General features: G+C 40.7%; 3 protein-coding genes across 5 annotated transcripts in view; 1 reads left to right on the top strand and 2 right to left on the bottom strand.

Moving 5' to 3' along the window:
- Positions 1-6,611, bottom strand: part of LEMD3 (LEM domain containing 3) — a 69,939-nt gene extending 63,328 nt beyond the window's left edge. For 2 of the 3 annotated variants that reach the window (XM_036865881.1, XM_036865882.1), the window contains exon 1: positions 5,040-6,597. In XM_036865881.1, the coding sequence (XP_036721776.1) occupies positions 5,040-6,597 (1,558 nt within the window). Of the gene's footprint in view, positions 1-5,039 lie in introns of all 3 variants that reach the window. The other variant, XM_036865883.1, reaches the window with a different exon arrangement.
- Positions 6,233-27,726, top strand: part of WIF1 (WNT inhibitory factor 1) — a 156,199-nt gene continuing 134,705 nt past the window's right edge. Inside the window, exon 1 of the mRNA XM_036865884.1 lies at positions 6,233-6,296. The gene's annotated coding sequence lies outside the window, so the exon portion shown is untranslated. The remainder of the gene's footprint in view (positions 6,297-27,726) is intronic.
- Positions 7,813-27,726, bottom strand: part of LOC118902786 (putative metallothionein MT1DP) — a 31,516-nt gene continuing 11,602 nt past the window's right edge. The window contains exon 2 of the mRNA XM_036867456.1: positions 7,813-7,898. Within this exon, the coding sequence (XP_036723351.1) occupies positions 7,813-7,898 (86 nt within the window). The remainder of the gene's footprint in view (positions 7,899-27,726) is intronic.

Below are 27,726 nucleotides of genomic sequence, written 5' to 3'. Positions count from 1 at the left end.
CTGTCAATGGTATTACTGTTCTCTCAGTCATCCAGGCTCATGACCCTGTGGTCAAGAGAGAGAAATGAAAGAGCCTGTGCTCTTTTCCAGTGTACTCAATTCCTCCTGTAGGAACATTACCTCAAGGAGCTGTAATCTATCTGGCACAGTGGACATACACAATTATAAACATGAAATAAATGCTATGAAGGATGCATAAGATCTTCTTTGAGTAGAGAATGATGGGCCAAACTCTAGGGTAAAGAGGATAGGGAGACAGAGAAGACATCCAGAGGTGAGACTTTTAAGAACGAACAGCAGTTAGTAGAGAGGAAGAAACAACCTGCACATGCACAAAGGCACAAAAATCTCAGTGACATATTCAGTGAACACCAAGCAGTGTTCCAGAAAGTTCCAGTTTTCCAGAAAGTAAAGTGTGATAACAGGGACTGCTAAGAAATGAAGCTAGAAAGAGTAGGCATACTTAGATCATGAACAGTTTAGCCAAGGAGTTTACATTCTATCCAATGAGTAAGGGAAAGCCACTGAGTAATTTTAAGCATGAATGAATTACTGCATTCTTGTTTTAGAAATATTGCTCTGACACTGAAAAACAGACGGGAAGAGCTACAGCCGAGAAGCACGGACAACTGTTAGAAGACTGCTAAATCAGTTCAGGCAAGAGACTAGCCTAGAGCAGTGGGGAATGGAGAGAAATAGATGGAGTCAAAAGATAGGTAGCAGGTAAAACTACAGGATTTGGTAACAAGATAGACTGTGCTTTGAGGTTTGGTAGGAAGATGGAGGAAAGGAAGGAATCAAGGCAAATTCAAGGTTTTTAGCTTGAGCTCTGGGTGGATGGAAATGCCATTAACTAAAACAGGGAACAAAACAGGAGAAACAAGGTAAAAGGAAGTAAAGCTGATGAGTACAGATGGTGTTAGTACTTCTGGTACATCCAGAAGAAATTGTCTAACAAATGGTTAAGTCTAGAACCCAAGAGAGAAAAATTTAAGATGAAAATATAAAATTGGGAGGTATTAGCCAGTAGAGTGGATGAAACTGCCTAGGAAAACTGTACAAAAGGATAAGCGTTCCAGAGACCACCAATATTTAAAACACAGGCAGACAAATAAATGAAAAGTAGAAGAGAGTGGTGATACAGAAGTTTGGAAAGGAGAGAGTTTCACAAAGAAGGGAACTGTCAGTGTACTGAATGTATCAAAGAGGTGAAGAGTACTTTAAAGCTTCTCTCCGTTAGCAATTAAGTAACTGGTGACAGAGAGGTTACAGAGGAATGGATGGTGAAAAAAAAAAAAAAGCTAAACTAGACAGGGGTTGAGTGAATGGCAGGGGAGGAAAGAGTAATCTTGGCTGAGATGAGACTAAGAGCTAGAGGAGAACAGAGGGTTAAAGAACATTCAGGATGGCAGAGATTTTAGCATTTTTATCGGACTAGAAAGGGACCAGTGAAATGTGAGATTTTTAAATTATGCCTTTGTACTTAAACTTACTATAAGGAAAGCTACCCATTATACAATACTAAGTGAAAAAAGAAACTGAAGAATATGTATAGTAGGATGTTACTTAAAATAAAATTCAGACTCTGTTTTATGCCTTTCAAGTTACTACCATTACCATGTGTTAGCAACTATCTGAAATTCTTATTTGTTTAGCTGTCTATCTTCCCCCCTAGAATGTAAGCTCCATGAGAAGAGAGATTTCATCTGCCTTGTTCTCCACATATTCCTGCTGCTTAAAATAGTGCTTGGCACATAGTAGGCACTCTACTGTTGAATGAAAATGTGTATGTGCACACACACATGCATATATATGAATGCATGTATTTACATGAAAAGCAAAAAGAAAGTTCTAATTTATTATTTGAACTTATTTATGCCAAGGGTGAGTGTGAGACTAGGAGGAGAGGTAAACAATACTGATTCATTTTTTGCTTCATAGATCTCTATTCAAATTTTCTACAAAAATCATGTCTTTTGTAACTGAAAAACAACTTTTAATAATGATCAGATGAGCCTAAGAAAGTTAATCTATTCTGCCTCTCTATGTTCTTTTGGTGGGTTGTCTTGATCTAATCTGACTGCAGGCTGATCCTTGAGCTGTTTTGGTAGGGCAGTTCAAAGCTAGAATCTTAAACCTTAGAGCTGGAAAGAACGTAGACATCATCTAAGCCAACTCCCTAGTTTTACAGATGAGAAAGCAGACACTCATAGTAATTTAATAAAAGTAACTTAATTAATAAAATTAGGGTACTGATGAGAAGTTTTTAAAGAACAAATGATTAGGAACTATTTAAAAGGCTAATCTATTACATGCTATACATAATTTAAATGGTAACTAATGAAAGCTTACGAAAGCTTACTCTCACATATAACCTACAATCTTCTGGTGAAATTATTACTCAAAGTAAAACTATTTCCTTAAGCACACTATTTGACCAATGAACCCTACAGTTAAGCACTGGCTAACCATTATAATATGACAAAGGATTCAGAATACATAAATATAGGGAGTGAAGTTATTCACCGTTAGGTGTGCAAACTAACTGAACTAACAGGCACTTCTTTCTACCAGGATACACAATAGGTCGAGTATATAATACATTTAAGGATTCATCACACTTTGACTCAAATTTCTGTATCAATGTCTACAATGTGTATTTAATAGAATTTAATAAAAATTAAATGTTGAATAGGTAAGAAATATACTACTAAATATTTACAGAAATGACTTAACTATTTCTCTTTACATATATACTGTAGTTTACCAGGAATACAACAAATTTTATCTAAACTTCTGAATATCACTTTAAGCTTGTTTACAAACTATCTCATTTGATCCTCACAACAACTCCATAGACAGCAGAAATTATTACTCCCATTTAATATGTAAGAATGAGGCTCAGAAGTTAACTTGACTAAGGTCATTTTGACAAGTCCTAGGACCCAGATCCTCTACCTCTTAGCCACTGTTCTTTCCATCACCCAAGCTACCTCATATTTACCATTTATTAAAGTGCAAACCACTTTATAATTTCCTTCCTTCCACAATGGTGGAGGGGGGGGGGGAGGTACCTAAGCCCTAGCAATCCTATCCCTAGTACTTAAGAGAATATTAGCCATTCATCTTAGTAGTGACAAGAAAGATGTGACAAGTCACCTTAGTTGAGAATTGTGCACATCAGTAATTCTGTATGAAATCCTACCAAGTACTCAATTATTTTGTTAATTCTAATAAAAGTATCCTCTTATTTAGAAAGCTCTCTATAAACAATACCCAAAGTAGTATGGGCTTAATAGTTGAAAAAAATCTGAAACCAAATCTTAGTCCTATCACTCACTAGCTGTTCAACTGTGGGTACATTTCTTAACTTCTTTGAGTCTCACTGTCCTCATCTCTAGAGTGACGATGACACCATCTGCCTCTGTGAGTTGTTGGGCAGATTGAGTGACAATATGTGCAAAGCCTTTAGTTCTTAGAAAAGGGCCAGAACAGACCAGGTTCTGTTGGAGAAACAAACATGCAGGAAGGCACTACTCATGGGTAATGTCATTTATGTGAACTTTACTAGTATAACTTCTAGTGTGACCTTATTTCTTGTCTCTCTTTAATATCTGGGGCAGGATACAATATATCACTCTTGCTCCCAGGGTACCAATTTACAGTGAGTGCTGGATTTCAGCCCTCTTCTAAATCCTCTAGTTAAGGAATATCATAATCTATTATTTGACTATCTTAGAATTGGCTATACCAAACCAAAGCTTACACTATTTTCACTCCACTCTTTATGTCTGCTAACTGCATCATTCACTATTTTGAAATAAAGTAAGAGTAAGCCAATTTTATAAATACAAATCATGATACAGCGAATTCATGTTGGGTGAAAAGGGCAGGAAGTTTCAGGGGGCAGGGGGAGGGGAGAAGGACCTAACACTGAGAAATTATGTATTCAGCAGTCCATCATGCACTAAATTTACTTTCTCTCTTTTAATTTTCCCAGGCATCATCCTAATCAAGATTAGCATCGTTTTACAGATTTTGCAAGGGAAGCTTAAACTCTGGCTCACTCCCCCTTGCTCAAGGTACTATATAACCTACAGGAAGGCTCTTGCTCAACTCAAGGCCTTTCCTCCTCCTCTTGTGATCTCTGCCCAGAATGCTCTCCTGTCTCCTACAAGGCCGTCGCCTTCTCCTGCTTCAAATAGTTCCTACTCTATCTCTAAAGTAGAATACACCAGTTACTCCATCCTTATTTCCTTCATAGAACACAAAGCCATCAGTATTCATCTTCCTGTGTTGAAGGGCAGCATAGATGATGCTGGCTTAATGAATGAGTGAACACACCTGCCTACAGACATTTAGCAAGTAAAAGGCAGGGCCTGGAGACCAATCCAGATTAATCTGACTGCAAATCCGTGCAGTTCCCTTCCACTATTTTTTTTCACTGGTGGAAGGGGAGGTGCTTCGGGCTGGGAAATCAATGTAGAGGTATGCCTTCCTACTTTCTATCTGTATTCATTCACTTTAAAGAAATTACAAAACTACCTACACATATACTTAATACTACAAAACATTTAACCAGAATTTCAAGAGATCTTACCTTGCCTTTTAGAACCACAACTCAATTTGGGAAAACAAAAACAAACCAACAAAAAACCCACTGCATTTATGATGCCCCTGAACAAAATACCTCCAAACTGTTGAGTAATTGGATTGGCATCTCCACATATGGTTATTTAAGGCCAAAAGAAAATTTAACAGACTTGCTTGTAATATTTTGTTCTTTTATAAGATGTTCTGAATTTCCCCGTACTTCATACAGAAAAATCTTAAAACCAGCCATGGGATTATCATTCTTATCATGGTAATCACGTTCTTTCTTAAAGAAAGATGATACGAATGCACTCCATCTGTTGTGTTTCACTATCAAACCATGTTCTTGCAGACAAAAGTCACCTCGGGTAAAACGCCCAGTGCGGTGAGAGCCGACCACTAACACCATTCCCTTTGTTGCCTTCCCCACGGGGTTTAATACTTACTGCTGAGTCCTCCGTCCTCGGAGACTCCTGTCCCTCTCATTCCTAGGTAAGTCAGTCCCAATATGAGGAAAAACAGGCAGGCAGCAGTTAAGAGAAACATCGACAAGTAGTGGGCACTGAAACCCCCAGTTGGGGACACCTCCTCCCGTTTAAATTGCTGGAGAAGTTCCTCCTCAGGTTCGGAAAGCTTCGGTTTGTTATATGTGTTCTTCAGGTAGGTATGATTGGAGCCCGTATGATTGGAGTGATTGATCCTGAGTGAACTAGAGGCGGCCACCGCCGCACTGGGAGGGAGGCTGTTGGAAAAAATCCTGGGGGAGTCCACGCCGAAGGCCACACCGCCGATATGATTATTGGTTTTAAGAAGGGAGCCTGCGGACGAATCCAAGGTTGAGTCCACGTCCGCGAGCGGTGGCTGCAGGAGAGGGGCCAGTTTCTTAGCGTTAGCGCGGTATCTAGGAATGGGGCTGGAGTCCAGGGGATCAAACCCTCCTCCCTGCTCCGCCGCCGCCGCCGCCGCCGCCGCCGACTCTTCGACGTTTCGGCTCCTGTCTAGACTCCCGGCGGCCGCCGCCCTGTCATTCATCGCGATTCCTCCCCCTCCCTGAACTGAGGTCTCCAGTCGGCCGCCGGCCGATTTCGCAGGCAGCGAAGAGAGAGGCTTACTATGGCCCCGCCTGGGCCGATGCCGGGAAAGGGAGTCGTCCTTCAATACCTGTCTGCTGGAGGCCACGTCGTCGTCCTCCTCTTCTTCCGAGTCCGAATAGTTCTCCCGGCAGCTGTAGGGGAGAAGCCGGCTGCCATTCACGGTCCGGCCGGACCACAGCGGCTCCTCGGCCTCCGGGTCCCTGTCCTCGCCGTCTTCTCCCTCCTGCTCCTCGTCGTCCGCCGCCCCATCTCTCCCCGACGGGCTCGGCAGCTCGGCAGCCGCCGGCCTCCTGGCCCCCCACCACGAGTGGGGCTTCCTCCGCTCGGCCGAGTTGCTGTTAGTCACCTCGCTGGAGGCCAGGGGCGCCGACGTCGGTTTGAGCCCGCGATACTGGAGCGGAGCCCGGTCTTTCCTCCCGCCGCCGCCGCCGCCGCCGCCGCCGCCGCCGCCGGCCTGGTCCCGGGGACTGGCCTCCACGTCCGACTCGTCCGAGCTGAATCCCAGCAGTACTTTGCTGCCAGCCGTGGGGGCGGCCGAGGCGCCCCCGGGCCCTCCCAAGGGGCTCTCCGGGCCAGAAGCCGAGATCCGGCCCAAGCCCCCAGGAGTCCGTAAGTAGGAGAGGTCGCCTGAGACCTGCCGGACCCCCATCCCCACGGCCGCCGCCGCTGCTCCCGCGGCGGCGACCGTGGCGGTTGCTGTGTTATTGTTATTACTGTTCCGCGTCTTGGTGCCGCGGCCCCCAGACCGGTGCTGCTGCTGCTCTTCCTCTCGAAGCTTCTTCAGCTTCTTGAGGTAGACCGGGCGGGTGCTCTCCGTCACTGGGCCAGGAGATAGGCCGTAACGGCGGAGCTGAGAGAAAAGCTCCTCATCCGAGAGCTGTTGAGGCGCCGAAGCCGCTGCTGCCGCCATTTTCTCTCCAGGGTGTTTTACAAGCTCCGCGCTACCGGAAGTGACGCGCCGCCCTAGACCCTGAACTAGACCGGACTGCGTCGCCTTCCCAGCGCCACTGGCGCCTTGGCCAATGGGAGGCGCGGGAGGAGCTCACCTGAGCGGGAAAGGGCCACCTGAGTCGCGCGCGGCAGAGACTTATGCGCTTTCACCTCGGGGTGCCAGCGCCTTCTTCCCCTCCCTTTCTGTCACCTTCTCCGGCTGTTCTCCGCCCTGCTCTTCCCAGCGCCTCTCCCGGGAACTACCTCTCGCCAAACCACACCTTGACCTCTTCTTCCCAGGTTCCTGCCACCGGGCAGTAATATTGAAGGGAAAACTGAAGTTCATGGCAGTAGTTTTCTTTCATCTTGATTACCGCTGCCAAGGGGAGCTTAGAGACTTAAAGGAATCTTGATGGCCAGACGATTGGTAATTTCCCTGCCTGACTCCTGGTACTCTCTTTTCGCTTTGTCTTTCGGACTGACTTACCAAAAAAAAAAGTGAGTTACTCTCGCTTCTCATTTTGAAAAGCCTCTCCTCTAACATTCCAAGGAAAAGGTAGAGTAAACCAGCCCCAATACAGTTTTCTTCAAGAGTAATGGCTATTCGTTCCCTAGTTCGTTGTAAGGTATTATCGTTTTTCCCCTTTTAAAATCTGATAACCTTGATAGGTCGTCGTTTTCGGAATTGAAAGAGCCAATCACATTATATGACTGAAAAAAAGAGAACGTGCCATCCTGCTTATTTCCTTCTTAAGACCTTTCCAACCTATAGTTATTTATTTACTTATTGCTAATGAGTATTTTTATGCATTTGTTTTCCTATTTTTTAATTTATTTATTGTCTTATCCCTTTGAACTGTAAGCTTTATGAGCAGAGGAACCTTGCTTCACCGCTTTAGTGCCTGACACTTCAGGCACGTTCAGTAAACGTTTGTTGAACTAATTAATGAATTGCAAAGCTAGGATAGCGTGAGATGAATATTTTGACATGGGAGTGGTGACAGATGAAGAGGAGAAACTTTCACACACAGTCAAGAAAACAGAGACGATTAAGACCTGGATATCCAACCCCCTAATTTATAGACTAGGAAATGAATCTCAGAGAGATGAACTTTTCCCAGTTTGGTAAAGATCGCTTCCCTTTTCCTCCAACACTGGCAGAGCTGACACTTCTTGAATACTTAAACCCTAGCATCTACATGGCAGCACCTAGCGCAATATCTGGCACACTATGATAAGTTTTGTCAAATAAATTATTTTGCCCTATTACATTATACACATCTGAACGGAAAAACATGTTAGTCAAAAGCATAGATACTAGCTTTTCAACATCCTGAATCCAACAGCAGAATAATACTCATTAACCTGAACTTTTGACTTTTCTTAGCAAAAGCTTGCCATCTCCTCAAAAATACTCTTACGTGGACGGGCACTTTCTTGTCCTTTATCAGAGGACTTTAAAATCTACAAATATTCCTGAATCTAGGACTGTTAAGTACTTTAAAAAGCGCTTGACATAGAAAATTTTAGCCACTATGATGATAATGACCCCAAATTTATTACCATAATTGTCTGGGTGGGGAATCAAATGATTACAAACGTATTAGACCTGTGTCTCAGGATAGCAGAGGAGTTAAGCTGTGAGTCTGAAGTTAAGCAAAACTGGATGGGGACCCAGCCCTGTCACTTACTTTCAACATTTGTTCCACACCCTACTGGCTCTCCAGGTAGGAATCATAGAAGTCAGCCTCTGATTTTCAGGAATCTTTTGATATCCTATAAGGATTTGCAGACCATTTATATTTCTGCCTGTGACTTAGGACAAGTTATTTAATCTTTCTGAGCCTTAGTTTCTATATAAACAAAAGAGAGATGATGAACCTTCCTCAGAAGGCTATTTTAAGGATTAAATGAGAATATGTCTCCATAATTCTTAGCACCACACCTAACACACAATGTACATTCAAATGTTAGCCAGTAATGTACAGCCAAGCATTGTGTGTGTGTTTGGTAGCATGACTTCTGAGAGAGAACTCCATGTAACAGCAGTTAAGGAAAATACCACTGCACAGACAGAAGTAGAAATGGTGAACCTTTGCCCAAGGCATCAAATAATCACATTTAGTAATTAATGAAGACAAAGGGGTTTGGCAACCATAGTCCTTGGTCGTTTTAGCCCCTGGGGGCAGAAAGATTTGGAATGAACTAGGAACCAAAGGTCTGGAGTCTCCAAGTTATGGGACTTAGGGAAAATCTTAGGTTCTCAGAACCGCAATTTATTCTTTTCTAAAATGCTGATAATATTGTCTATCCTTCTTGGGCACACAATTAATATTCAATAAGTATCTGTCAAGAATACTGAATGAATACTGTATGTGAAAATTCTGTTCAAATACGTTGTTTACATGCTAGGTATTATAGCCAGATATTCACAACGATGAAAACTACAATTGGTATAAACTTTATACTTTACAAAGAGATTTTATATACATGGTCTCATGGAGTCTACAAGAAACCTTTCCTCCTTAAAGATACTGAGGGCATGATTTATTGCATGGAACTATGTGGGGTCATAATTACCCTTTGAGTGTTTGAGCAGATCTTATACTTTCTCAGGAGAACCTTCAGGGACTCAGCACTGTCACTACCTGCTTCCAAAGTTCTCCTCATTTACCAATGGATCTTACTCCTGCTTCCAGATTGGCTAACTTTTAAAGCACAAGCCTCTAAATTAGCAACCTGCACCCATGGTCTGCAGGGAATGCAATCTCAAACTCACTCCTGCTCTACAGCTTTCAAAATTTTGACTAAGGGAAACATTTATGAAGGATTATAGAAGGATAGGCAGTCTACCTCTTCCTCTATATGTTTTTAATATTATCTCTGCCTTAAGCCTGCTGGTCAGAGACCAGTGAAGCTTGGGCCACATTGCTAACACCATACTCCCCCTGGTTCCCAGTTAAAATACGTATTGCCATATTTCCCTTCATAGTCATGACATCAGCCTTTACTGAAGGACCTTCTAAAGAATGATAAGACACTCAGCATTATGTTCAGAGATATTGTTAAGGGTTTATTTCCTTAGAGAATGTCCTTTCAGGCCTCAGTATTAGTATTAGTTGTACTTTTCCAGACAACTCATTTGTTTGGGTTTTGGATTGGTTTTGCTTTGTTTAATCTATTTATTATTTTTTTTTATTGAGGTAAAATTCACATAGCATAAAATTAACCATTTAGAAGTGCACGATTGGTGGCATTTTGTACATTTTCATAGTTGTGCAACCATCACCTCTATCTAGTTCCAAAACATTTTCAACATTCCCAAAGGAGACCCCATACCCATTATGCAGGCGTTTCCTGTTTCTCCCCCTCTTCAGCCCCTGGCAACCTAATCTGCTTCCTGTCTCTATGGATTTAACTATTCTGGATATTTCATATGAATGGACTCATACAATAATGTGACCTTTTGGTCTGACTCCTTTCACTTAGCATTTTGAAATTCATCAGGATGTAGTATGTGTCAGTACTTCATTTCTTTTTATGGCTGCATAGTATTTCCTAGTATGGATATACTACATTTTGTAGATAATTCATCCACTGATGGAAATTTTGGTTGTTTCTACCTTTTGCTATTGTGAATAACGCTGCTATGATGTACAAGATGTACACTGATGTACAAGTATCTGTTTGAATACCTGTTTTCAATCATTTTGGGTGTGTACCTAGAAATTTCAGTTCATATGGTAATTGTATATTTCACTTTTTGAGGAATCACAAAACTACTAATTTGTTTTTAACCTTATGGATGGATGCTGTTGGTTTGCTGACTTGCCATGTTTCCCTGTTTGAGATGACAGCTAGGAAGTTCATACTCAAATTTGTGTCCCAACTATAGCAAGTGTTTAGGGCTCCATAGCATATATTTTAAAAATTAATCCCATTGCTAATGCCATCTAAATTTTCTGACTTTATATTCATGTGCCTCATTTTAAAAAAGTGATTTCAATTTTATTTTCTCTTCCAAAGATGACATGCATCTTTTTAGCTGTCTTTTAATTATTTGGGGAATACCATATAATTCCTTTGACAATCCAAAGGGTAGGTTTTATTAGTTTTCATCTTTTACAAATAAGGAAACTGAGGTTAGAAAAGTTACTTGATTCAAGTCTCAAGAAGCAGATGGAAAACTGAAACCCATGACCTCCGAGTCCAAATTTCATGTTCTTTCCACTACAGCACACCACTTCTTGAATACCTTTCTTAATTCATACAGTAATATGTGTAAAAATAAACTTAGTTCCCTCTTTTCTCACCCATCCTAAAGAGGGAGTAGTCTGTAATGAGGTGAGGAAGACGACAAAAGCTTTTACAGTTGACCTATTTCTTAGTTTTATTTCTACATGCAACAACTAGAAAGAAAACTCAGAAATATAAACTGATTATTTCACTTAACTTTTTAGCAGATCAAAGAAGTAACACAATATCATAATGATGGTATCACTTAACTTCTCTTAAAGTGCCTCAAGGATGTCTTCTCTAGTTTGATCTACAAAGTTCCTGATGTTTATTTTTCTTTTTAATTGCTTAACTTTTATTCAACACCAACAGTGATTCTAAGGAAGAAGCCAGAATAAACAGGCTGAAAATACAACATGGTATTGAGAAATGTTAGATAAAATTCTTATCCTACGTTGTTGTGAGAATTAGCCAAGAAAGTTTCATAGCAAGAGCATCTGTTTTATTTTTCTGTATATAACTCAAACAGGTAAGGAACGGTCATACAACTCCAGTAAACAACATACATATGATTGATAATTATAATCTACTCTGTGCAAGAAGGTGAATTGCTAAGTCATATACTGGGAGTCGTAGAGAGTATTTCACATTAATATGTGAGGGACAAGGGTCTAAAAGTTACGAGATTTGAGTTCTGTTTCCAGTTCTGCAGTTAATTAATTGTAGTAATATTTTACATTTTTTAAATTGCCTCATAATCAGTAGCGCCTTTTCATGATCTCATTTGATCTTTCCACCAACCCTAACAGGCAAGCAATTATAATCCTTGTTCTGTAGAGGAGAAAACTAAGGCTTAAGGAAGTTTGATCATTTGTTCTTTATGAGAGCTTACTAGATGAGATCCAAAATCATTCCTAGATTGTCTCACCCTAAGTTCACTGTTCTTTCCAGCCCACCACAATGCCTCACATGAGTTGATTGTACTTCACAGAATGAGTCATTTAACCTTTTCTCTTTTAGTTTCTTCATCTGTAAAATGAAGAAGTAAGAATACTTGACCATTAAGGTCTCTTACACATTCAAAACTTTCTGAAAGTACTTTCTTATAATACTTCTTATTGTACATTTTTATTAGACTTATTTATATACTTGCCTTCTCCATGTTCTTTGAGATAAGGATCTGTGTCTGATTGAAATTTGCATCCCTCCAAGCTCCTGGCTTATTAAGTGATACCACATGTCACAAAAGAGTATTAGAAAGACTTTGAGGTGACACACAAAGGAGAAATACATTAGGGATAAGACTCGTATAGGATTATCTAGAAATAGGAGAGAAATGTGAGTCTACAAATTCAGCATGAAGTTTAAGGAATACACCTGTAAAGAGGCTCATGACCCAGGCTGCTCTAGAGATTTGGTTTCCTTAAGCAGCAAAAGGCATCTTAACACTGAAGTTTTCTGTCCCACATCATATAAACAATGGTGTAAAGAGATCTGAACGCCTCAGTTTAGATTATCTATTCTTTTCAATGCAATCCTTTAAGTGTTTTATTTGTTATACAGGAACTTCATAGGAGATAGGCATAGAGAATCATCAGGTTGTGTTTTATAATACTTTCAAACTTTGGGTTATGTATCGTTTGATGTTTCTTATCCATCCTTCCCAGAAGCTTAAGCATGGAGAGAAGGGATAACAGGGGGACAGGACCACTTTCAGTTTTTGTTGATGGGATGGAAAATTTTGTCTCCCATCACTCATGACTGAAACTTGTTCCTGACCCCTGCTTGCCTCTAAATAAGATCATTTCTGGCCACCCATACGAGAGGAACATTTCTTCTTCTTCTTCTTTTTTTTGGCTGCATTGGGTCTTCGTTGCTGCGCATGGGCTTCCTCTAGTTGCGGTGAGCGGGGGCTACTCTTCATTGCGGTAGGCAGCCTTCTCATTGTGGTGGCTTCTCTTGTTGTGGAGCATGGGCTCTAGGTGCATGGGCTTCAGTAGTTGTGGCACATGGGCTCAGTAGTTGTGGCTTGCGGGCTCTAGAGTTCAGGCTCAGTAGTTGTGGCGCATGGGCTTAGTTGCTCTGCGGCACGTGGGATCTTCCCAGACCAGGGCTTGAACCCGTGTCCCCTGCTTTGGCAGGCAGATTCTTTACCACTGCGCCACCAGGGAAGCCCTGCAACTTACATTTCTGGTCAATACTTTATTTGTGCAATTCAGATGTATGTAACTCCAATTCAGGCATTTTCCCTATATCAAATCAATGAATGTCATGCCGACTTTTCAGTTGCTCATGTGTATTTTGTCAAGTCTCTAATTAAGACTACAGGGTTTGTTCATTCACTTGTTCAACAAATATTTATTGAGTGCTTATTGTGGGCCAAACATTGTTCTAGGTAATGGAGATACTACAGTGAACAAAGTAACATCATAGACCTTACATTTTAGCTCAAGAAGGTAGACATTAACAAATAACATGTAATGGGTCAGTTAATGATAGGTGCTAAGAAGAAAAACAAAACAAGGTAAATGGGATAGGGCATAAAGGGGACAGGTGGATGATGCTATCTCATGTGGGTGGTTAGGAAGACCGTTCTGATAAAGGGCCATTTGTGTAGGCATCTGAAGGGAATGGTAAGTACAAAAACCCAGAGTGAGAATGTGCAAGGTGGGATCCTGCTTTCACAGAAAGGAGACCAGCATGGCTGGTGAAGAGGGGTGGGGTGGGGCATGAGCCATGGAAGATGAGGTCAGGTCAGCGGTGGAGAAAGAATGGAGATCTTGTAAGGCCTTTTAGGCGATGGTAAGGACTTTGGATTTCACTCTGGGTGAGATGAGAAGCCAAAGTAGGGTTTTGAGGAACAGAGCAAAGTGATCTAATTTACTTGTAAGACCTGTTGTGTTGAGGATAGACTTTAGGAGGGGAAAGGGAAAGAAAAGAGATAAGTTAGGAGGCTATTGCAAAAATCCAGGTGAACAAGATTACGGGTTGGAACGTAGTAGTAGGGGGTGGAAGTAAGAAACATTGGGATATTTTAAAGGTAGAACTAAGCGGGACTTACTTACAGATTGGGTGTTGGATATGAGACAAAGGAGTCAAGAATGACTCCAAGTTTTGGGGGCTGAGTATCCAGAAGAAAGGAGTTGTTATTTACTGAGATGTAGCAGCCTGGAGATACGATATTTTTCATGGGGAGTCAAGAGATTCATTTGGATATGTTATGTTTGGGATTTCCAAGTAAAAGAGTCTGATAAACAGATGTATTATATGAGTCTGGGCTAAAGTTATAAATATGAGTATCAGCAGCATATGGATGGAATTTAAAGCCATGGAAAATAACTAGATAGAAAAGAGAAAATGTAAGGGAACTGAGCCCTGAAGTACTGCAACATTTAGGGGATGTGAAGATAACACGAAACCTGCAGAGGAGACTAAAAGCAAGCTGGTGGTGTGTGAGATAGAGAAAAACTAAGAAAGTGATGTCTTTGAAGGTGCTAAGCCAAATTTCCGAAGATTCTCCTCATCTACTCTCCCTGTGGATAATGGACTCTTCCCATGAAGTCCTACAGTTGATTATTGCCCCAAAGTTAAGGAACTCAAATATAAACCTGAGTAAATTTATAACTAATTAAACTAAATTAAATAAAACTAAATTAAAAACTAATAAATGTTTATAAAGTTTCATACAGTAGTGGGATTATGAATAATATAATATGAATTTTGCTTTAATCGTTTTAAATGTTTAATCACGTTTTTAATAAAAATTAGCTTTGTAAAAGAATCTGAGGTAATGTCCCAACTCATCTTTCTCTTCTTCGTTCATATTAACTTATGTTCCCTTCTTAGCATTTTGACATTTTTGTGTAAAAGTCCAAGTGGTGCATTTTTTCTAAAGGAAAGAAGAAGTAATTGATGGCTAATGTCTGAATCATTTAAACTTCTTATAAAAAGATTAACTATTTTTATTTAAACAAGATGCATTATTGTTATTAAAGTCTTTAGTACCCATGGGTTTTGGGTGGGGTCTGAGCTACAAAACTTATATTCAGTAAGTGGAAAATTCTTTCTAGTTTAGCCCAAGTGGTTTTTTAATTACTTACCTAAACTTCTTGGTTTCAATTTGGTGTTTTAGGACTCTTTTAAAAGGCTTTAGCTCTTATAGGCCCTGCACCTCTGCTCCTATTTGAAATGCAGCATGAATATCTTAGTCATTATAAAAGCCACCAGACATGTACCTTAATGAAGACAAATGTGCAAGTAAGATTTGTGTTATTCTTGAGTGTGGGCCAGCATGACAGCTTTTCAAAAATTCAAAAGCTGAGAGGGACCTTAGAAAGTATGTAGGCAAATCCTATTGTTTTTAGGTTAAAAAAATAAAGCATAGCAGGTTATATTGTTTGTCCAAGGTGCCTCAACTAGTTAGTGAGAAAATGAAGGTTAGAACGCAGGCATCCTAACTTCAGACCAGCTCTCTATACTATAGAGCTATATTTTAAGGGGAAAAAAAAGTAACAGGATAAGAGAAGAAGCTTAGGAGTTCCCTGGTGGTGCAGTGGTTAAGAATCCACCTGCCAGTGCAGGGGACACGGGTTCGAGCCCTAGTCCAGGAAGATCCCACATGCCGCGGAGTAATTAAGCCTGTGCGCCACAACTACTGACCCTGTGCTCTAGAGCCCGCGAGCCACAACTACTGAGCCCGTGTGCCACAACTACTGAAACCCGCGTGCCTAGAGCCCATGCTCCGCAGGAAGAGAAGCCACCGCAATGAGAAGCCCACACACCTCAACGAAGAGTAGCTCCCGCTCACAGCAACTAGAGAAAGCCCGTTCACAGCAACAAAGACCCAACGCAGCCAAAAATAAGATATAAATAAATAAATAAATTTATATTAAATAAGAAAGAGAAGATGCTTGTCTGATTGTAACTTGGTTAAGGGTCTCTGGCCATTTTTCTTATTTTATATCAATACTCCTTTGTCACTGCCATGATCTCACTGAACAACCCTATTGAATGGCAGAAGCAAGTTATTATGATTCTCAGTTTATATAGGTGATGAAGTTGAGGCATAGAGTTTCATTCACTTCTCCAAGATCACAAAGCTAGTAGATTTGATAGTACCTAGGTCTTCTGAATTCTATTTAATTTTTATTTCTATAATTAATCATATCAGGAGAAATATTTAAATATCTAGCAAAATAGTCTCAGCAAAAAAACAAAACAACAACAACACTTTCAAGGTGCATACCAGTTGGAAGACAAGGGGGACAGGCTGATGATGGAAAATGTAATGGCTGAAAAAATAGTAACAACTAACAGTGTTGCCATAGTAGCAAAACTGAGCAATTAGAAGCATCCATGCAAATGTCTTTGAACAAAAAGAATCAAATTCTATGAAAGAAGTAATTTTTGGTCAGTCCTTACATTGTTTCAAGATACCAACTGCACAAGTGCAAAGATGAGTAGATTTGAATTAACATCAATTTCTGGGTGAAGACATGGGAATTTTCGTTCATTAAAAACAGAATGGATCCAATGTTATGACATGGCTGCCAAAAAAGCTATTGTAATCCTACGTGACAGTGATAAAAGGATGTATGGAGTAAAATTCGCTGATTATACTAAAATTGTATAACCATGTTAATCTTGGTGCTACATTTTAAGAAGGACACTAAAAACCTAAAGTTCATATAAGAGGCTGACCAGAATGGAAGTCTGGAAGCCATTTGAGCCATTGAGGAACTTTTTAGGAACTACGGCATTAATTTGAAAATAAGGAGAATTAAGGGTTCTATAAATTTATTCATTCACTCAACTAAAATTTATTGAGTGCTTACTACATGTCAGATTAGGTAGGGCCTTTTAGGTGACTGCAAAGACTTTGTCCAGTTTCTGCGTGAGCTGGGGAGCCATGTGGAGGATTTTAGATAGAGGAGTGACTGTAGCTCACGTGTTTTTGAGGCATCATTCTGGGAGTTATGTTGCAAAATAGGCTGTTGGGGGTGGTGCTAGGGTGGAAGCATGGAGACAAATCAGGTTACTGAAATAATCAGGCAAGAGCTGATGTTGTTTGGACCAGAGTGGTGGCAGTGGAGGAAAAGAGAAGTGATTGGATTTAGGATATATTTTGAATTTGGGATATATTTCATATATGTGAAGGTTTTTTTTAGGTTAAACTTAATTTAAATCTCTGTGTCTCCAGAAGATAGCACCAGGATCCGTGGATGGTGTTGGGAGGGGAAATGGGAGCAGGAGGAGGGGATTTGCCAGTTGACAGACTTTTCAGTGGCAGAGAGAAGAAGTGGGGGAGTGGGGGAGGTGGGCAGAGCTGGAACATGAGTCTCTCCCTCTAATGTCAGCATTTTTACTCTGTCACAGAGGGAGACAATATTCAGAGCTGTGAGAAATATTATAGAATTTCAAAAAGTCCATGAAATTAGCAATATAAATTGCAAAGCATAAAACTGCTATTATATTTGTTCCACAATAGTGTAAAAACAATACATTTTTTACAAAATATAAAAGGAGAAGAAAGACTATGACCCACCACTTTCTTAAAGAGTCACTTGGAATTACTAATAGCAAGTCATCTGCATGACCATCACCACCTCACATGCCCATTCATCCCACAATCATTTTTTGCACTCTACAACTATGAAACATAAGAAGTAACTAATAGGGGAATTCCCTGGCTGTCCAATGGTTAAGACTCAGCGCTTTCACTGCTGTGGCCCGGGTTCAATCCCTGGTGGGGGAACTAAAATCCCGTAAGCCATGCAGGGCGTGGCCAAAAAAAAAGTAACTAATAGAAAAATGAACAGCAAGGCTAAATATAGACGAATATTTCTACCTCAAAATGGTCTGATGTAAAAGTAATTGAAATTGGACCCATAGGACATGAACACCATACCTATGCCATTTGGGGAAGAAGAATTGAAATATGGGCTGAAAGCAAGTCTAACATAAAAGCAAAGGAGAACTCTAACTAGTAAAGGTATCACAATAATGGGCTGATTTTTTTATTGAAGTGTAGTTGAGTTACAATGTTGTGTTAGTTTCTGGTGTACAGCAAAGTGATTGCTATATATATATATATTTTTTTTTTCCCCCTGTGCTATACAGTAGGACCTTGTTGTCTTGTTGTTTATCTATTTTATATACAGTAGTTTGTATCTGATAATCCCCTTTTGGCCATCTGCATGTCTTCTTTGGAGAAATGTCTAGGTCTTCTGTCCGTTTTTTTGACTGGGTTGTTTGCTTTTAGTGTACGAGCTGTTTGTATATTTTGGAAATTAACCCCTTGTCGGTCATATCGTTTACAAATATTTTTCTCCCAGTCCGTAGGTTGTCTTTTTGTTTTGCTTATGGTTTCCTTTGCTGTGCAAAAGCTTGTAAGTTTGATTAGGCCCCATTCATTTATTTTTGCTTTTATTTCTATTGCCTTGGGAGACTGACCTAAGAAAACATTGCTATGGTTTATGTCAGAGAATGTTTTGCATGTGTTCTCTTCTAGGAGTTTTATGGTGTCGTGTCTTATATTTAAGTCTTAAGCCACTTTGGGTTTATTTTTGTGTATGCTGTAAGGAAGTGTTCTAACTTCATTGATTTACATGCGGCTGTCCAGCTTTTCCAACACCATTGCTGAATAGACTGTCTTTCCTCCGTTGTATATTCTTGCCCCCTTTGTCAAAGATTAATTGACCATAGGTGTGTGGGTTTATTTCTGGGCTAAAAAATCTAAAAAACAGTGGATACATGTATACATATAACTGATTCACTTTGATGTACAGCAGAAACTAACACAACATTGTAAATCAACTATACTGCAATAAAAATTAATTTAAAAAAATAAGAGGGATTGCTTTTTTTACTGTCCCTTTCTGATATTTCATCATTAGTGTAAAGAAATGCAACCGATTTCTGTATGTTAAACTGGTATCCTGCTACATTGCTGAATTCGTTTATCAGTTCTAGCACTTTTTGTGTGGAGTCTTTAGGGTTTTCTATATATAGTATCATGTCACCTGCATATAATGCCAGTTTTACCTCTTCCCTTTCAATTTGGATATCTTTTATTTCTGTTTCTCCTCTGATTGCTGTGGCTAGGACTTCCAATACAATATTAAATAGAAGTGGTGAGAGTGGGTATTCTTGTCTTATTCTAGATTTTAGTGGGAAGGCTTTCAGCTTTTTACTGTTGAGTATTATATTGGCTGTGGATTTGTCACAAATGGCTTTTATTATGTTGAGATATGTTCCCTCTATATCCACTTTGGTAAGAGTTCTTTTTTGTTGTTTTTTTTTTTAACATCTTTATTGGAGTATAATTGCTTTACAATGGTGTGTTAGTTTCTGCTTTATAATAAAGTGATTCAGGTATACATATACATATATCCCCATAACTCCTCCCTCTTGCGTCTCCCTCCCTCCGACCCTCCCTATTCCACCCCTCTAGGGGGTCACAAAGCACCGAGCTCATCTCCCATTACTATGCGGCTGCTTCCCACTAGCTATCGGTTTTACATTTGGTAGTGTATACATGTCCATGCCACTCTCTCACTTTGTCCCAGCTTACCCTTCCCCCTCCCCGTATCCTCAAGTCCATTCTCTAGTAGGTCTGCGTCTTTATTCCCGTCCTGCCCCTAGGTTTTACATGACTTTTTTTTTTTTTTTAGATTCCATATATATGTGTTAGCTTACGGTATTTGTTTTTTTCTTTCTGACTTACTTCACTCTGTGTGACAGACTCTAGGTCCATCCACCTCACTACAAATAACTCAATTTCATTTCTTTTTATGGCTGAGTAATATTCCATTGTATATATGTGCCACATCTTCTTTATCCATTTATCTGTCGATGGACATTTAGGTTGCTTCCATGTCCTGGATATTGGAAATAGAGCTGCAGTGAACATTGTGGTACATGACTCTTTTTGAATTATGGTTTTCTCAGGGTATATGCCCAGTAGTGGGATTGCTGGATCATATGGTAGTTCTATTTTTAGTTTGTTAAGGAACCTCCATACTGTGCTCCATAGTGGCTGTATCCGTTTACATTCCCACCAACAGTGCAAGAGGGTTCCCTTTTCTCCACACCCTCTCCAGCATTTATTGTTTGTAGATTTTTTGATGATGGCCATTCTGACTGGTGTGAGGTGATATCTCATTGTAGTTTTTTTTTAAATATTTTATTTATTTATTTATGTATTTATGGCTGTGTTGGGTCTTCGTTTCTGTGCGAGGGCTCTCTCCAGTTGCAGCAAGTGGGGGCCGTTCTTCATCGCAGTGCGCGGGCCTCTCACTATCGCGGCCTCTCTTGTTGTGGAGCACAGGCTCCAGAGGCGCAGGCTCAGTAATTGTGGCTCACGGGCCCAGTCGCTCCGCGGCATGTGGGATCTTCCCAGACCAGGGCTCGAACCCGTGTCCCCTGCATTGGCAGGCAGATTCTCAACCACTGCGCCACCAGGGAAGCCCTCATTGTAGTTTTGATTTGCATTTCTCTAATGATTAATGATGTTGAGCATTCTTTCATATGTTTGTTGGCAATCTGTATATCTTCTTTGGAGAAATGTCTATTTAGGTCTTCTGCCCATTTTTGGATTGGGTTTTTGTTTTTTTGTTATTGAGCTGCATGAGCTGCTTGTAAATTTTGGAGATTAATCCTTTGTCAGTTGCTTCATTTGCAAATATTTTCTCCCATTCTCAGTGTTGTCTTTTCATCTTGTTTATGGTTTCCTTTGCTGTGCAAAAGCTTTTGAGTTTCATTAGGTCCCATTTGTTTGTTTTTGTTTTAGTTACATTTCTCTAGGAAGTGGGTCAAAAAGGATCTTGCTGTGATTTATGCCATAGAGTGTTCTGCCTATGTTTTCCTCTAAGAGTTTTTTTTTTTTTTTTTTTTTTTTTTTTTTTTTTTTAAATGAAAGCTTCTTTCTTTATTTATTTATTTTTATTTATGGCTGTGTTGAGTCTTCGTTTCTGTGCGAGGGCTTTCTCTAGTTGCGGCGAGCGGGGGCCACTCTTCATCGCGGTGCGCGGGCCTCTCACTATCGTGGCCTCTCTTGTTGCGGAGCACAGGCTCCAGACGCGCAGGCTCAGTAATTGTGGCTCACGGGCCCAGTTGCTCCGCGGCACGTGGGGTCCTCCCAGACCAGGGCTCGAACCCGTGTCCCCTGCACTGGCAGGCGGACTCTCAACCACTGCGCCACCAGGGAAGCCCCCTCTAAGAGTTTTATAGTGTCTGGCCTTACATTTAGCTCTTTAATCCATTTTGAGTTTATTTTCATGTATGGTGTTAGGGAGTGCTCTAATTTCATTCTTTTACATGTAGCTGTCCAGTTTTCCCAGCACCAATTATTGAAGAAGCTGTCTTTTCTTCATTGTATATTCTTGCCTCCTTTATCAAAAAAAAGGTGACCATATGTGTGTGGGTTTATCTCTGGGCTTTCTATCCTGTTCCATTGATCTATATTTCTGTTTTTGTGCCAGTACCATACTGTCTTGATTACTGTAGCTTTGTAGTATAGTCTGAAGTCAGGGAGCCTGATTCCTCCAGCTCCGTTTTTCTTTCTCAAGATTGCTTTGGCTATTCGGGGTCTTTTGTGTTTCCATACAAATTGTGAAATTTTTTGTTCTAGTTCTGGGAAAAATGCCAGTGGTAGTTTGATAGGGATTGCATTGAATCTGTAGATTGCTTTGGGTAGTACAGTCATTTTCACAATGTTGGTTCTTCCAATCCAAGAACATGGTATATCTCTCCATCTGTTTGTATCATCTTTAATTTCTTTCATCAGTGTCTTATAGTTTTCTGCACACAGGTCTTTTGTCTCCTTAGGTAGGTTCATTCCTAGGTATTTTATTCTTTTTGTTGCAATGGTAAATGGGAGTGTTTCCTTAATTTCTCTTTCAGATTTTTCATCATTAGTGTATAGGAATGCAAGAGATTTCTGTGCATTAATTTTGTATCATCATGCTACTTTACCAAATTCATTGATTAGCTCTAGTAGTTTTCTGGTAGCATCTTTAGGATTCTCTATGTATAGTATCATGTCATCTGCAAACAGTTACAGTTTTACTTCTTCTTTTCTGATTTGGATTCCTTTTATTTCTTTTTCATTTCTGATTGCTGTGGCTAAAACTTCCAAAACTATGTTGAGTAATAGTGATGAGAGTGGGAAACCTTGTCTTGTTCCTGATCTTAGTGGAAATGGCTTTAGTTATTCACCATTGAGGACGATGTTGACTGTGGGTTTGTCACATATGGCCTTTATTATGTTGAGGTAAGTTCCCTCTATGCCTACTTTCTGGAGGGTTTTTATCATCAATGGGTGTTGAATTTTGTCAAAAGCTTTTTCTGCATCTATTGAGAGGATCATATGGGTTTTATTCTTCAATTTGTTAATATGGTGTATCACATTGATTGATTTGCATATGTTGAAGGAGAGACCGAAGATATGATCTATCTTGGAGAATGTTCCATGAGCACTTGAGAAGAAAGTGTATTATGTTGTTATTGGATGCAATGTCCTATAAATATCAATTAAGTCCATCTTGTTTAATGTATCATTTAAAGCTTGTGTTTCCTTATTTATTTCCATTTTGGATGGTCTTTCCATTGGTGAAAGTGGGGTGTTAAAGTCCCCTACTATGATTGTGTTACTGTCGATTTCCCCTTTTATGGCTGTTAGCATTTGCCTTATGTATTGAGGTGCTCCTATGTTGGGTGCATAAATATTTACAGTTGTTATATCTTCTTCTTGGATTGATCCCTTGATCATTATGTAGTGTCCTTCTTTGTCTCTTGTAATAGTCTTTGTTTTAAAGTCTATTTCATCTGATATGAGAATTGCTACTCCAGCTTTCTTTTGATTTCCATTTGCATGGAATCTCTTTTTCCATCCCCTCGCTTTCAGTCTGTATGTGTCCCTAGGTCTGAAGTGGGTCTCTTGTAGACAGCATATATACGGGTCTTGTTTTTGTATCCATTCAGCCAGTCTATGTCTTTTAGTTGGAGCATTTAATCCATTTACATTTAAGGTAATTATCGATATGTATGTTCCTATTACCATTTTCTTAATTGTTTTGGGTTTGTTATTGTAGGTCTTTTCCTTCTCTTGTGTTTTCTGCCTCGAGAAGTTCCCTTAGCATTTTTGTAAAGCTGGTTTGGTGGTGCTGAATTCTCTTAGCTTTTGCTTGTCTTTAAAGGTTTTAATTTCTCCATCGACTCTAAATGAGATCCTTGCTGGGTAGAGTAATCTTGGTCGTAGGTTTTTCCCTTTCATCACTTTAAATATATCCTGCCACTCCCTTTTGGCTTGCAGAGTTTCTGCTGAAAGATCAGCTGTTAAACTTATGGGGATTCCCTTGTGTGTTATTTGTTATTTTTCCCTTGCTGCTTTTAATATTTTTTTCTTTGTATTTAATTTTTGATAGTTTGATTAATATGTGTCTTGGCATGTTTCTCCTTGGATTTTTCCTGTATGGGACTCTCTGTGCTTCCTGGACTTGATTAACTATTTCCTTTCCCATATTAGGGAAGTTTTCAAGTATAATCTCTTCAAATATATTCTCAGTCCCTTTCTTTTTCTCTTCTTCTTCTGGGACCCCTATAATTTGAATGTTGGTGCATTTGATGTTTTCCCAGAGGTCTCTGAGACTGTCCTCAATTCTTCTCATTCTTTTTTCTTTATTCTGCTCTGCAGTGGTTATTTCCACTATTTTATCTTCCAGGTCACTTATCCATTCTTCTGCCTCAGTTATTCTGCTATTGATTCCTTCTAGAGAATTTTAATTTCATTTATTGTGTTGTTCATCATTGTTTGTTTGCTCTTTAGTTCTTCTAGGTCCTTGTTAAACGTTTCTTGTATTTTCTCCATTCTATTTCCAAGATTTTGGCTCATCTTTACTATCATTATTCTGAATTCTTTTTCAGGTAGACTGCCTATTTCCTCTTCATTTGTTTGGTCTGGTGGGTTTTTGCCTTGCTCCTTCATCTGCTGTGTCTTTCTCTGTCTTCTCATTTTGCTTAACTTACTGTGTTTGGGGTCTCCTTTTCACAGGCTGCAGGTTTGTAGTTTCCATTGTTTTTGGTGTCTGCCCCCAGTGGCTAAGATTGGTTCAGTGGGTTGTGTAGGCTTCCTGGTGGAGGGGACTAGTGCCTATGTTCTGGTGGATAAGGCTGGATCTTGTCTTTCTAGTGGGCAGGTCTGCGTCCAGTGGTGTGTTTTGGGGTGTCTGTGACCTTATTATGATTTTAGGCAGCCTTTCTGCTAGTCGGTGGGGTTGTGTTCCTGTCTTGCTAGTTGTTTGGCCTAGGGTGTCCAGCACTGTAGCTTGCTGGTCGTTAAATGGAGCTGGGTCTTGTCGTTGAGATGGAGATCTCTGGGAGATTTTCACCATTTGATATTACATGGAGCTGGGAGGTCTCTGGTGGGCCAATGTCCTGAACTCGGCTCTCCCACCTCAGAGGCACAGGCCTGACACCCGGCCAGAGCACCAAGACCCTGTTATCCACACAGCTCAGAATAAAAGGGAGAAAAAAAGAAAGAAAAAATAAATAAATAAAATAAAATAAAAAAGTTATTAAAAATAAAAAATAATTATTAAAAATTAAAAAGTAAGAAAAAGAAAGAAGAGAGCAACCAAACCAGAAAACAAGTCCACCAATGATAACAAGCACTAAAAACTATACTAAAAAAAAAACAAACGGACAGACAGAACCCTAGGACAAATGGTAAAAACAGTGCTATACAGACAAAGTCACACACAGAAGCATACACAAACACACTCACAAAAAGAGAAAAAGAAAAAAATATATATATATCGTTGCTCCCAAAGTCCACTGCCTGAATTTGGGATGATTCATTGTCTATTCAGGTATTCCACAGATGCAGGTACATCAAGTTGATTGTGGAGATTTAATCCACTGCTCCTGAGGCTGCTGGGAGAGATTTCCGTTTGTCTTCTTTGTCCGCATGGCTCCTGGGGTTCAGCTTTGGATTTGGACCTGCCTCTGCGTGTAGATCGCCTGAGGGCGTCTGTTCTTCGCTCAGACAGGACGGGGTTAAAGGAGCAGCTGCTTCGGGGGCTCTGGCTCACCCAGGCCGCGGGGAGGGAGGGGTACGGAGGAGGCGGGGCGAGCCTGCGGCGGCAGAGGCCAGCATGACGTTGCACCAGCCTGAGGCGCACCGTGCGTTCTCCCAGGGAAGTTGTCCCTGGATCACGGGACCCTGGCAGTGGCGGGCTGCACAGGCTCCCGGGAGGGGAGGTGTGGATAGTGACCTGTGCTCGCACACAGGCTTCTTGGTGGCGGCAGCAGCAGCCTTAGCGTCTCATGCCCGTCTCTGGGGTCCGCGCTGATAGCCCTCAGTTCGCGCCCGTCTCTGGAGCTCGTTTAGGCGGCGCTCTGAATCCCCTCTCCTTGCGCACCAGGAAACAAAGAGGCAAGAAAAAGTCTCTTGCCTCTTCGGCAGCTCCAGACCTTTTCCCGGATTCCCTCCCGGCCAGCTGTGGTGCACTAGCCCCCTTAGGCTGTGTTCACTCAGCCAACCCCAGTCCTCTCCCTGCGATCCGACCGAAGCCCCAGCCTCAGCTCCCAGCCCCCGCCCATCCCGGCGGGTGAGCAGACAAGCCTCTCGGGCTGGTGAGTGCTGCTCGGTGCCGATCCTCTGTGCGGGAATCTCTCCACTTTGCCCTCCGCACCCCTGTGGCTGCGCTCTCCTCCGTGGCTCCGAAGCTTCCCCCGCCACCCGCCTGTCTCCGCCCGCGAAGGGGCTTCCTAGTGTGTGGAAACCTTTCCTCCTTCACAGCTCCCTCCCACTGGTGCCGGTCCCGTCCCTATTCTTTTGTCTCTGTTTTTTCTTTTGTCCTTTGCCCTACCCAGGTACATGAGGAGTTTCTTGCCTTTTGGGAGGTCTGAGGTCTTCTGCCAGCGTTCAGTAGGTGTTCTGTAGGAGTTGTTCCACACGTAGATGTATTTCTGATGTATTTGTGGGGAGGAGGGTGACCTCCACGTCTTACTCTTCCGCCATCTTGAAGGTCCCCAGGTAAGAGTTTTTTATCACGAATGAATATTGAATTTTATCAAATGCTTTTTCTGCATCTATTGAGATGATCATATGGTTTTTATCTTTTCTTTTGTTGATGTGGTGTATAACATTGATTGATTTACATACGTTGGACCATTCTTGTGATGCTGGGATGAATCCTAATTGATCATGGTGTTATGACCTTATTTATGTGTTGTTGGATTTGGTTTGCTAATATTTTGTTGAGAATTTTTGCATCTACATTCATCAAAGATATTGGCCTGTAGTTTTCTTTTTGGTAGTGTCTTTGTGTAGTTTGGTATCAGGGTCATGGCATCTTCATAGAATGACTTTGGGAGTGTTCCCTCCTCTCAAGTCTTTTGGAAGAGTTTGAGAAGGTTTGGTATAAGTTCTTCTTTGTATGTTTGGTAGAATTCCCCAGTAAAGCCATCTGGTCCTGGACTTTTGTTTGCAGGAAGTTTTTGTTTTGTTTTGTTTTTTTAATAATTGGCTGATTTTTGGCACCTTACAAGTATTCTTAGTAATTGATAGAAATATTTTGGTATTGTAATATAATCAAGAGTTTATGATTCAATCAGTAATTTTAAGTTAAGCCTTATCACTGTTATTATACATTTGTATATAATCAGAATTATGTTGTAGATGTAAGAGATAGTTTATTGAAACTGTATGTGTCTTTTATGTGCCAGGCAATGTGTAAGGGATTTAGTCCTGAACAGGACACACTAACTGTGCCACGTCCTCAAGTAATTTATATTCTGGCTTAGTGGTTCTTAAACATTAATGTACTTGAAAATCACCTAGAGAATTTGTTTAAAATGCAGATGGCCAGCTCCTTCTACTCCTACCCCTGCAGAAATGCTGATTTGGTAGATCTAGAGAGAATCCCAAGAATCTATCTCCATTTTAAACAAACTTCCCAGTAGATTCTAATGCAGGCGGTCCATGGACATCACTCTGAGAAATCCTGGAATATGACAGAGAATGAGGAGAAACGATGGGTCTCTGTCAGCCTCTCGGGGGCAACAACTGGTGACTAGAATCAGTATGACTACTTACAAACAAACAAGCAGGTATCCTTTGGTGGAAAGATTATTCTTAGTGAGTAGGAAATCTTGGATGATTCTTAGAAAAGGATAACTTCCAATTCCCAGGCTACAGTTTTTCAAAATATCTGACCTTGTGGGGAGCATTTATCCATCAAACACACACCGGACCAGTCAGTCCGTTTACCAGGTACTCCCAACAGTACCTTCTACCTTGACCTGCCACATCCACTGCCTCTAGAGGGATATACAGTTAACCTGCCCCTACCTCTTCCCTAGCTGATTTGACTAAAGGTGAGTAACTCAAAGCCAGCCAATCTACTGGCAGCCAGAGAGCACATTTTTCTCCCTTGGATAATCTGAACTAAGAGACATAGAGTTGTAGTCACTGATTGTATGTTAAGCTAAAAGATCATGGACAGTCGATATGAGATGATTAAACAGGAACCCAGCAAGAATAGAGACAAGAATACATGTGTAGAAAATAGCAGTGAAGCCACAAGAGAGACACAAATATGAAGGAGAACGCTTGACTCCTGAGAGATGGAAAGAATAACCACAGTTCCTGACTTCCCATTTCCCTGCTTCAGTTCCCTTGGACACAGCTCTAATTCCTGTCCTTAGTGCCTTGAGGCTTCTTTGTGCTCTTTCAATAAAACTCATTTTTTGAGTTAGCTGGAGTGGGTTCTGTCTATTGCAACCAAATTGTCCCTAACTAAGTTAAGCAGCAACTAGACACTTCAGGGAAAAAAAGCTACCCACTCATTCATGTATAGTGTTTTGGTTA

This window comes from Balaenoptera musculus, chromosome 10 (genome assembly GCF_009873245.2).
Source record: "Balaenoptera musculus isolate JJ_BM4_2016_0621 chromosome 10, mBalMus1.pri.v3, whole genome shotgun sequence".
Classification (NCBI taxonomy): Eukaryota; Metazoa; Chordata; class Mammalia; order Artiodactyla; family Balaenopteridae; genus Balaenoptera; species Balaenoptera musculus.
This window is presented reverse-complemented; position numbering and strand designations above follow the sequence as displayed.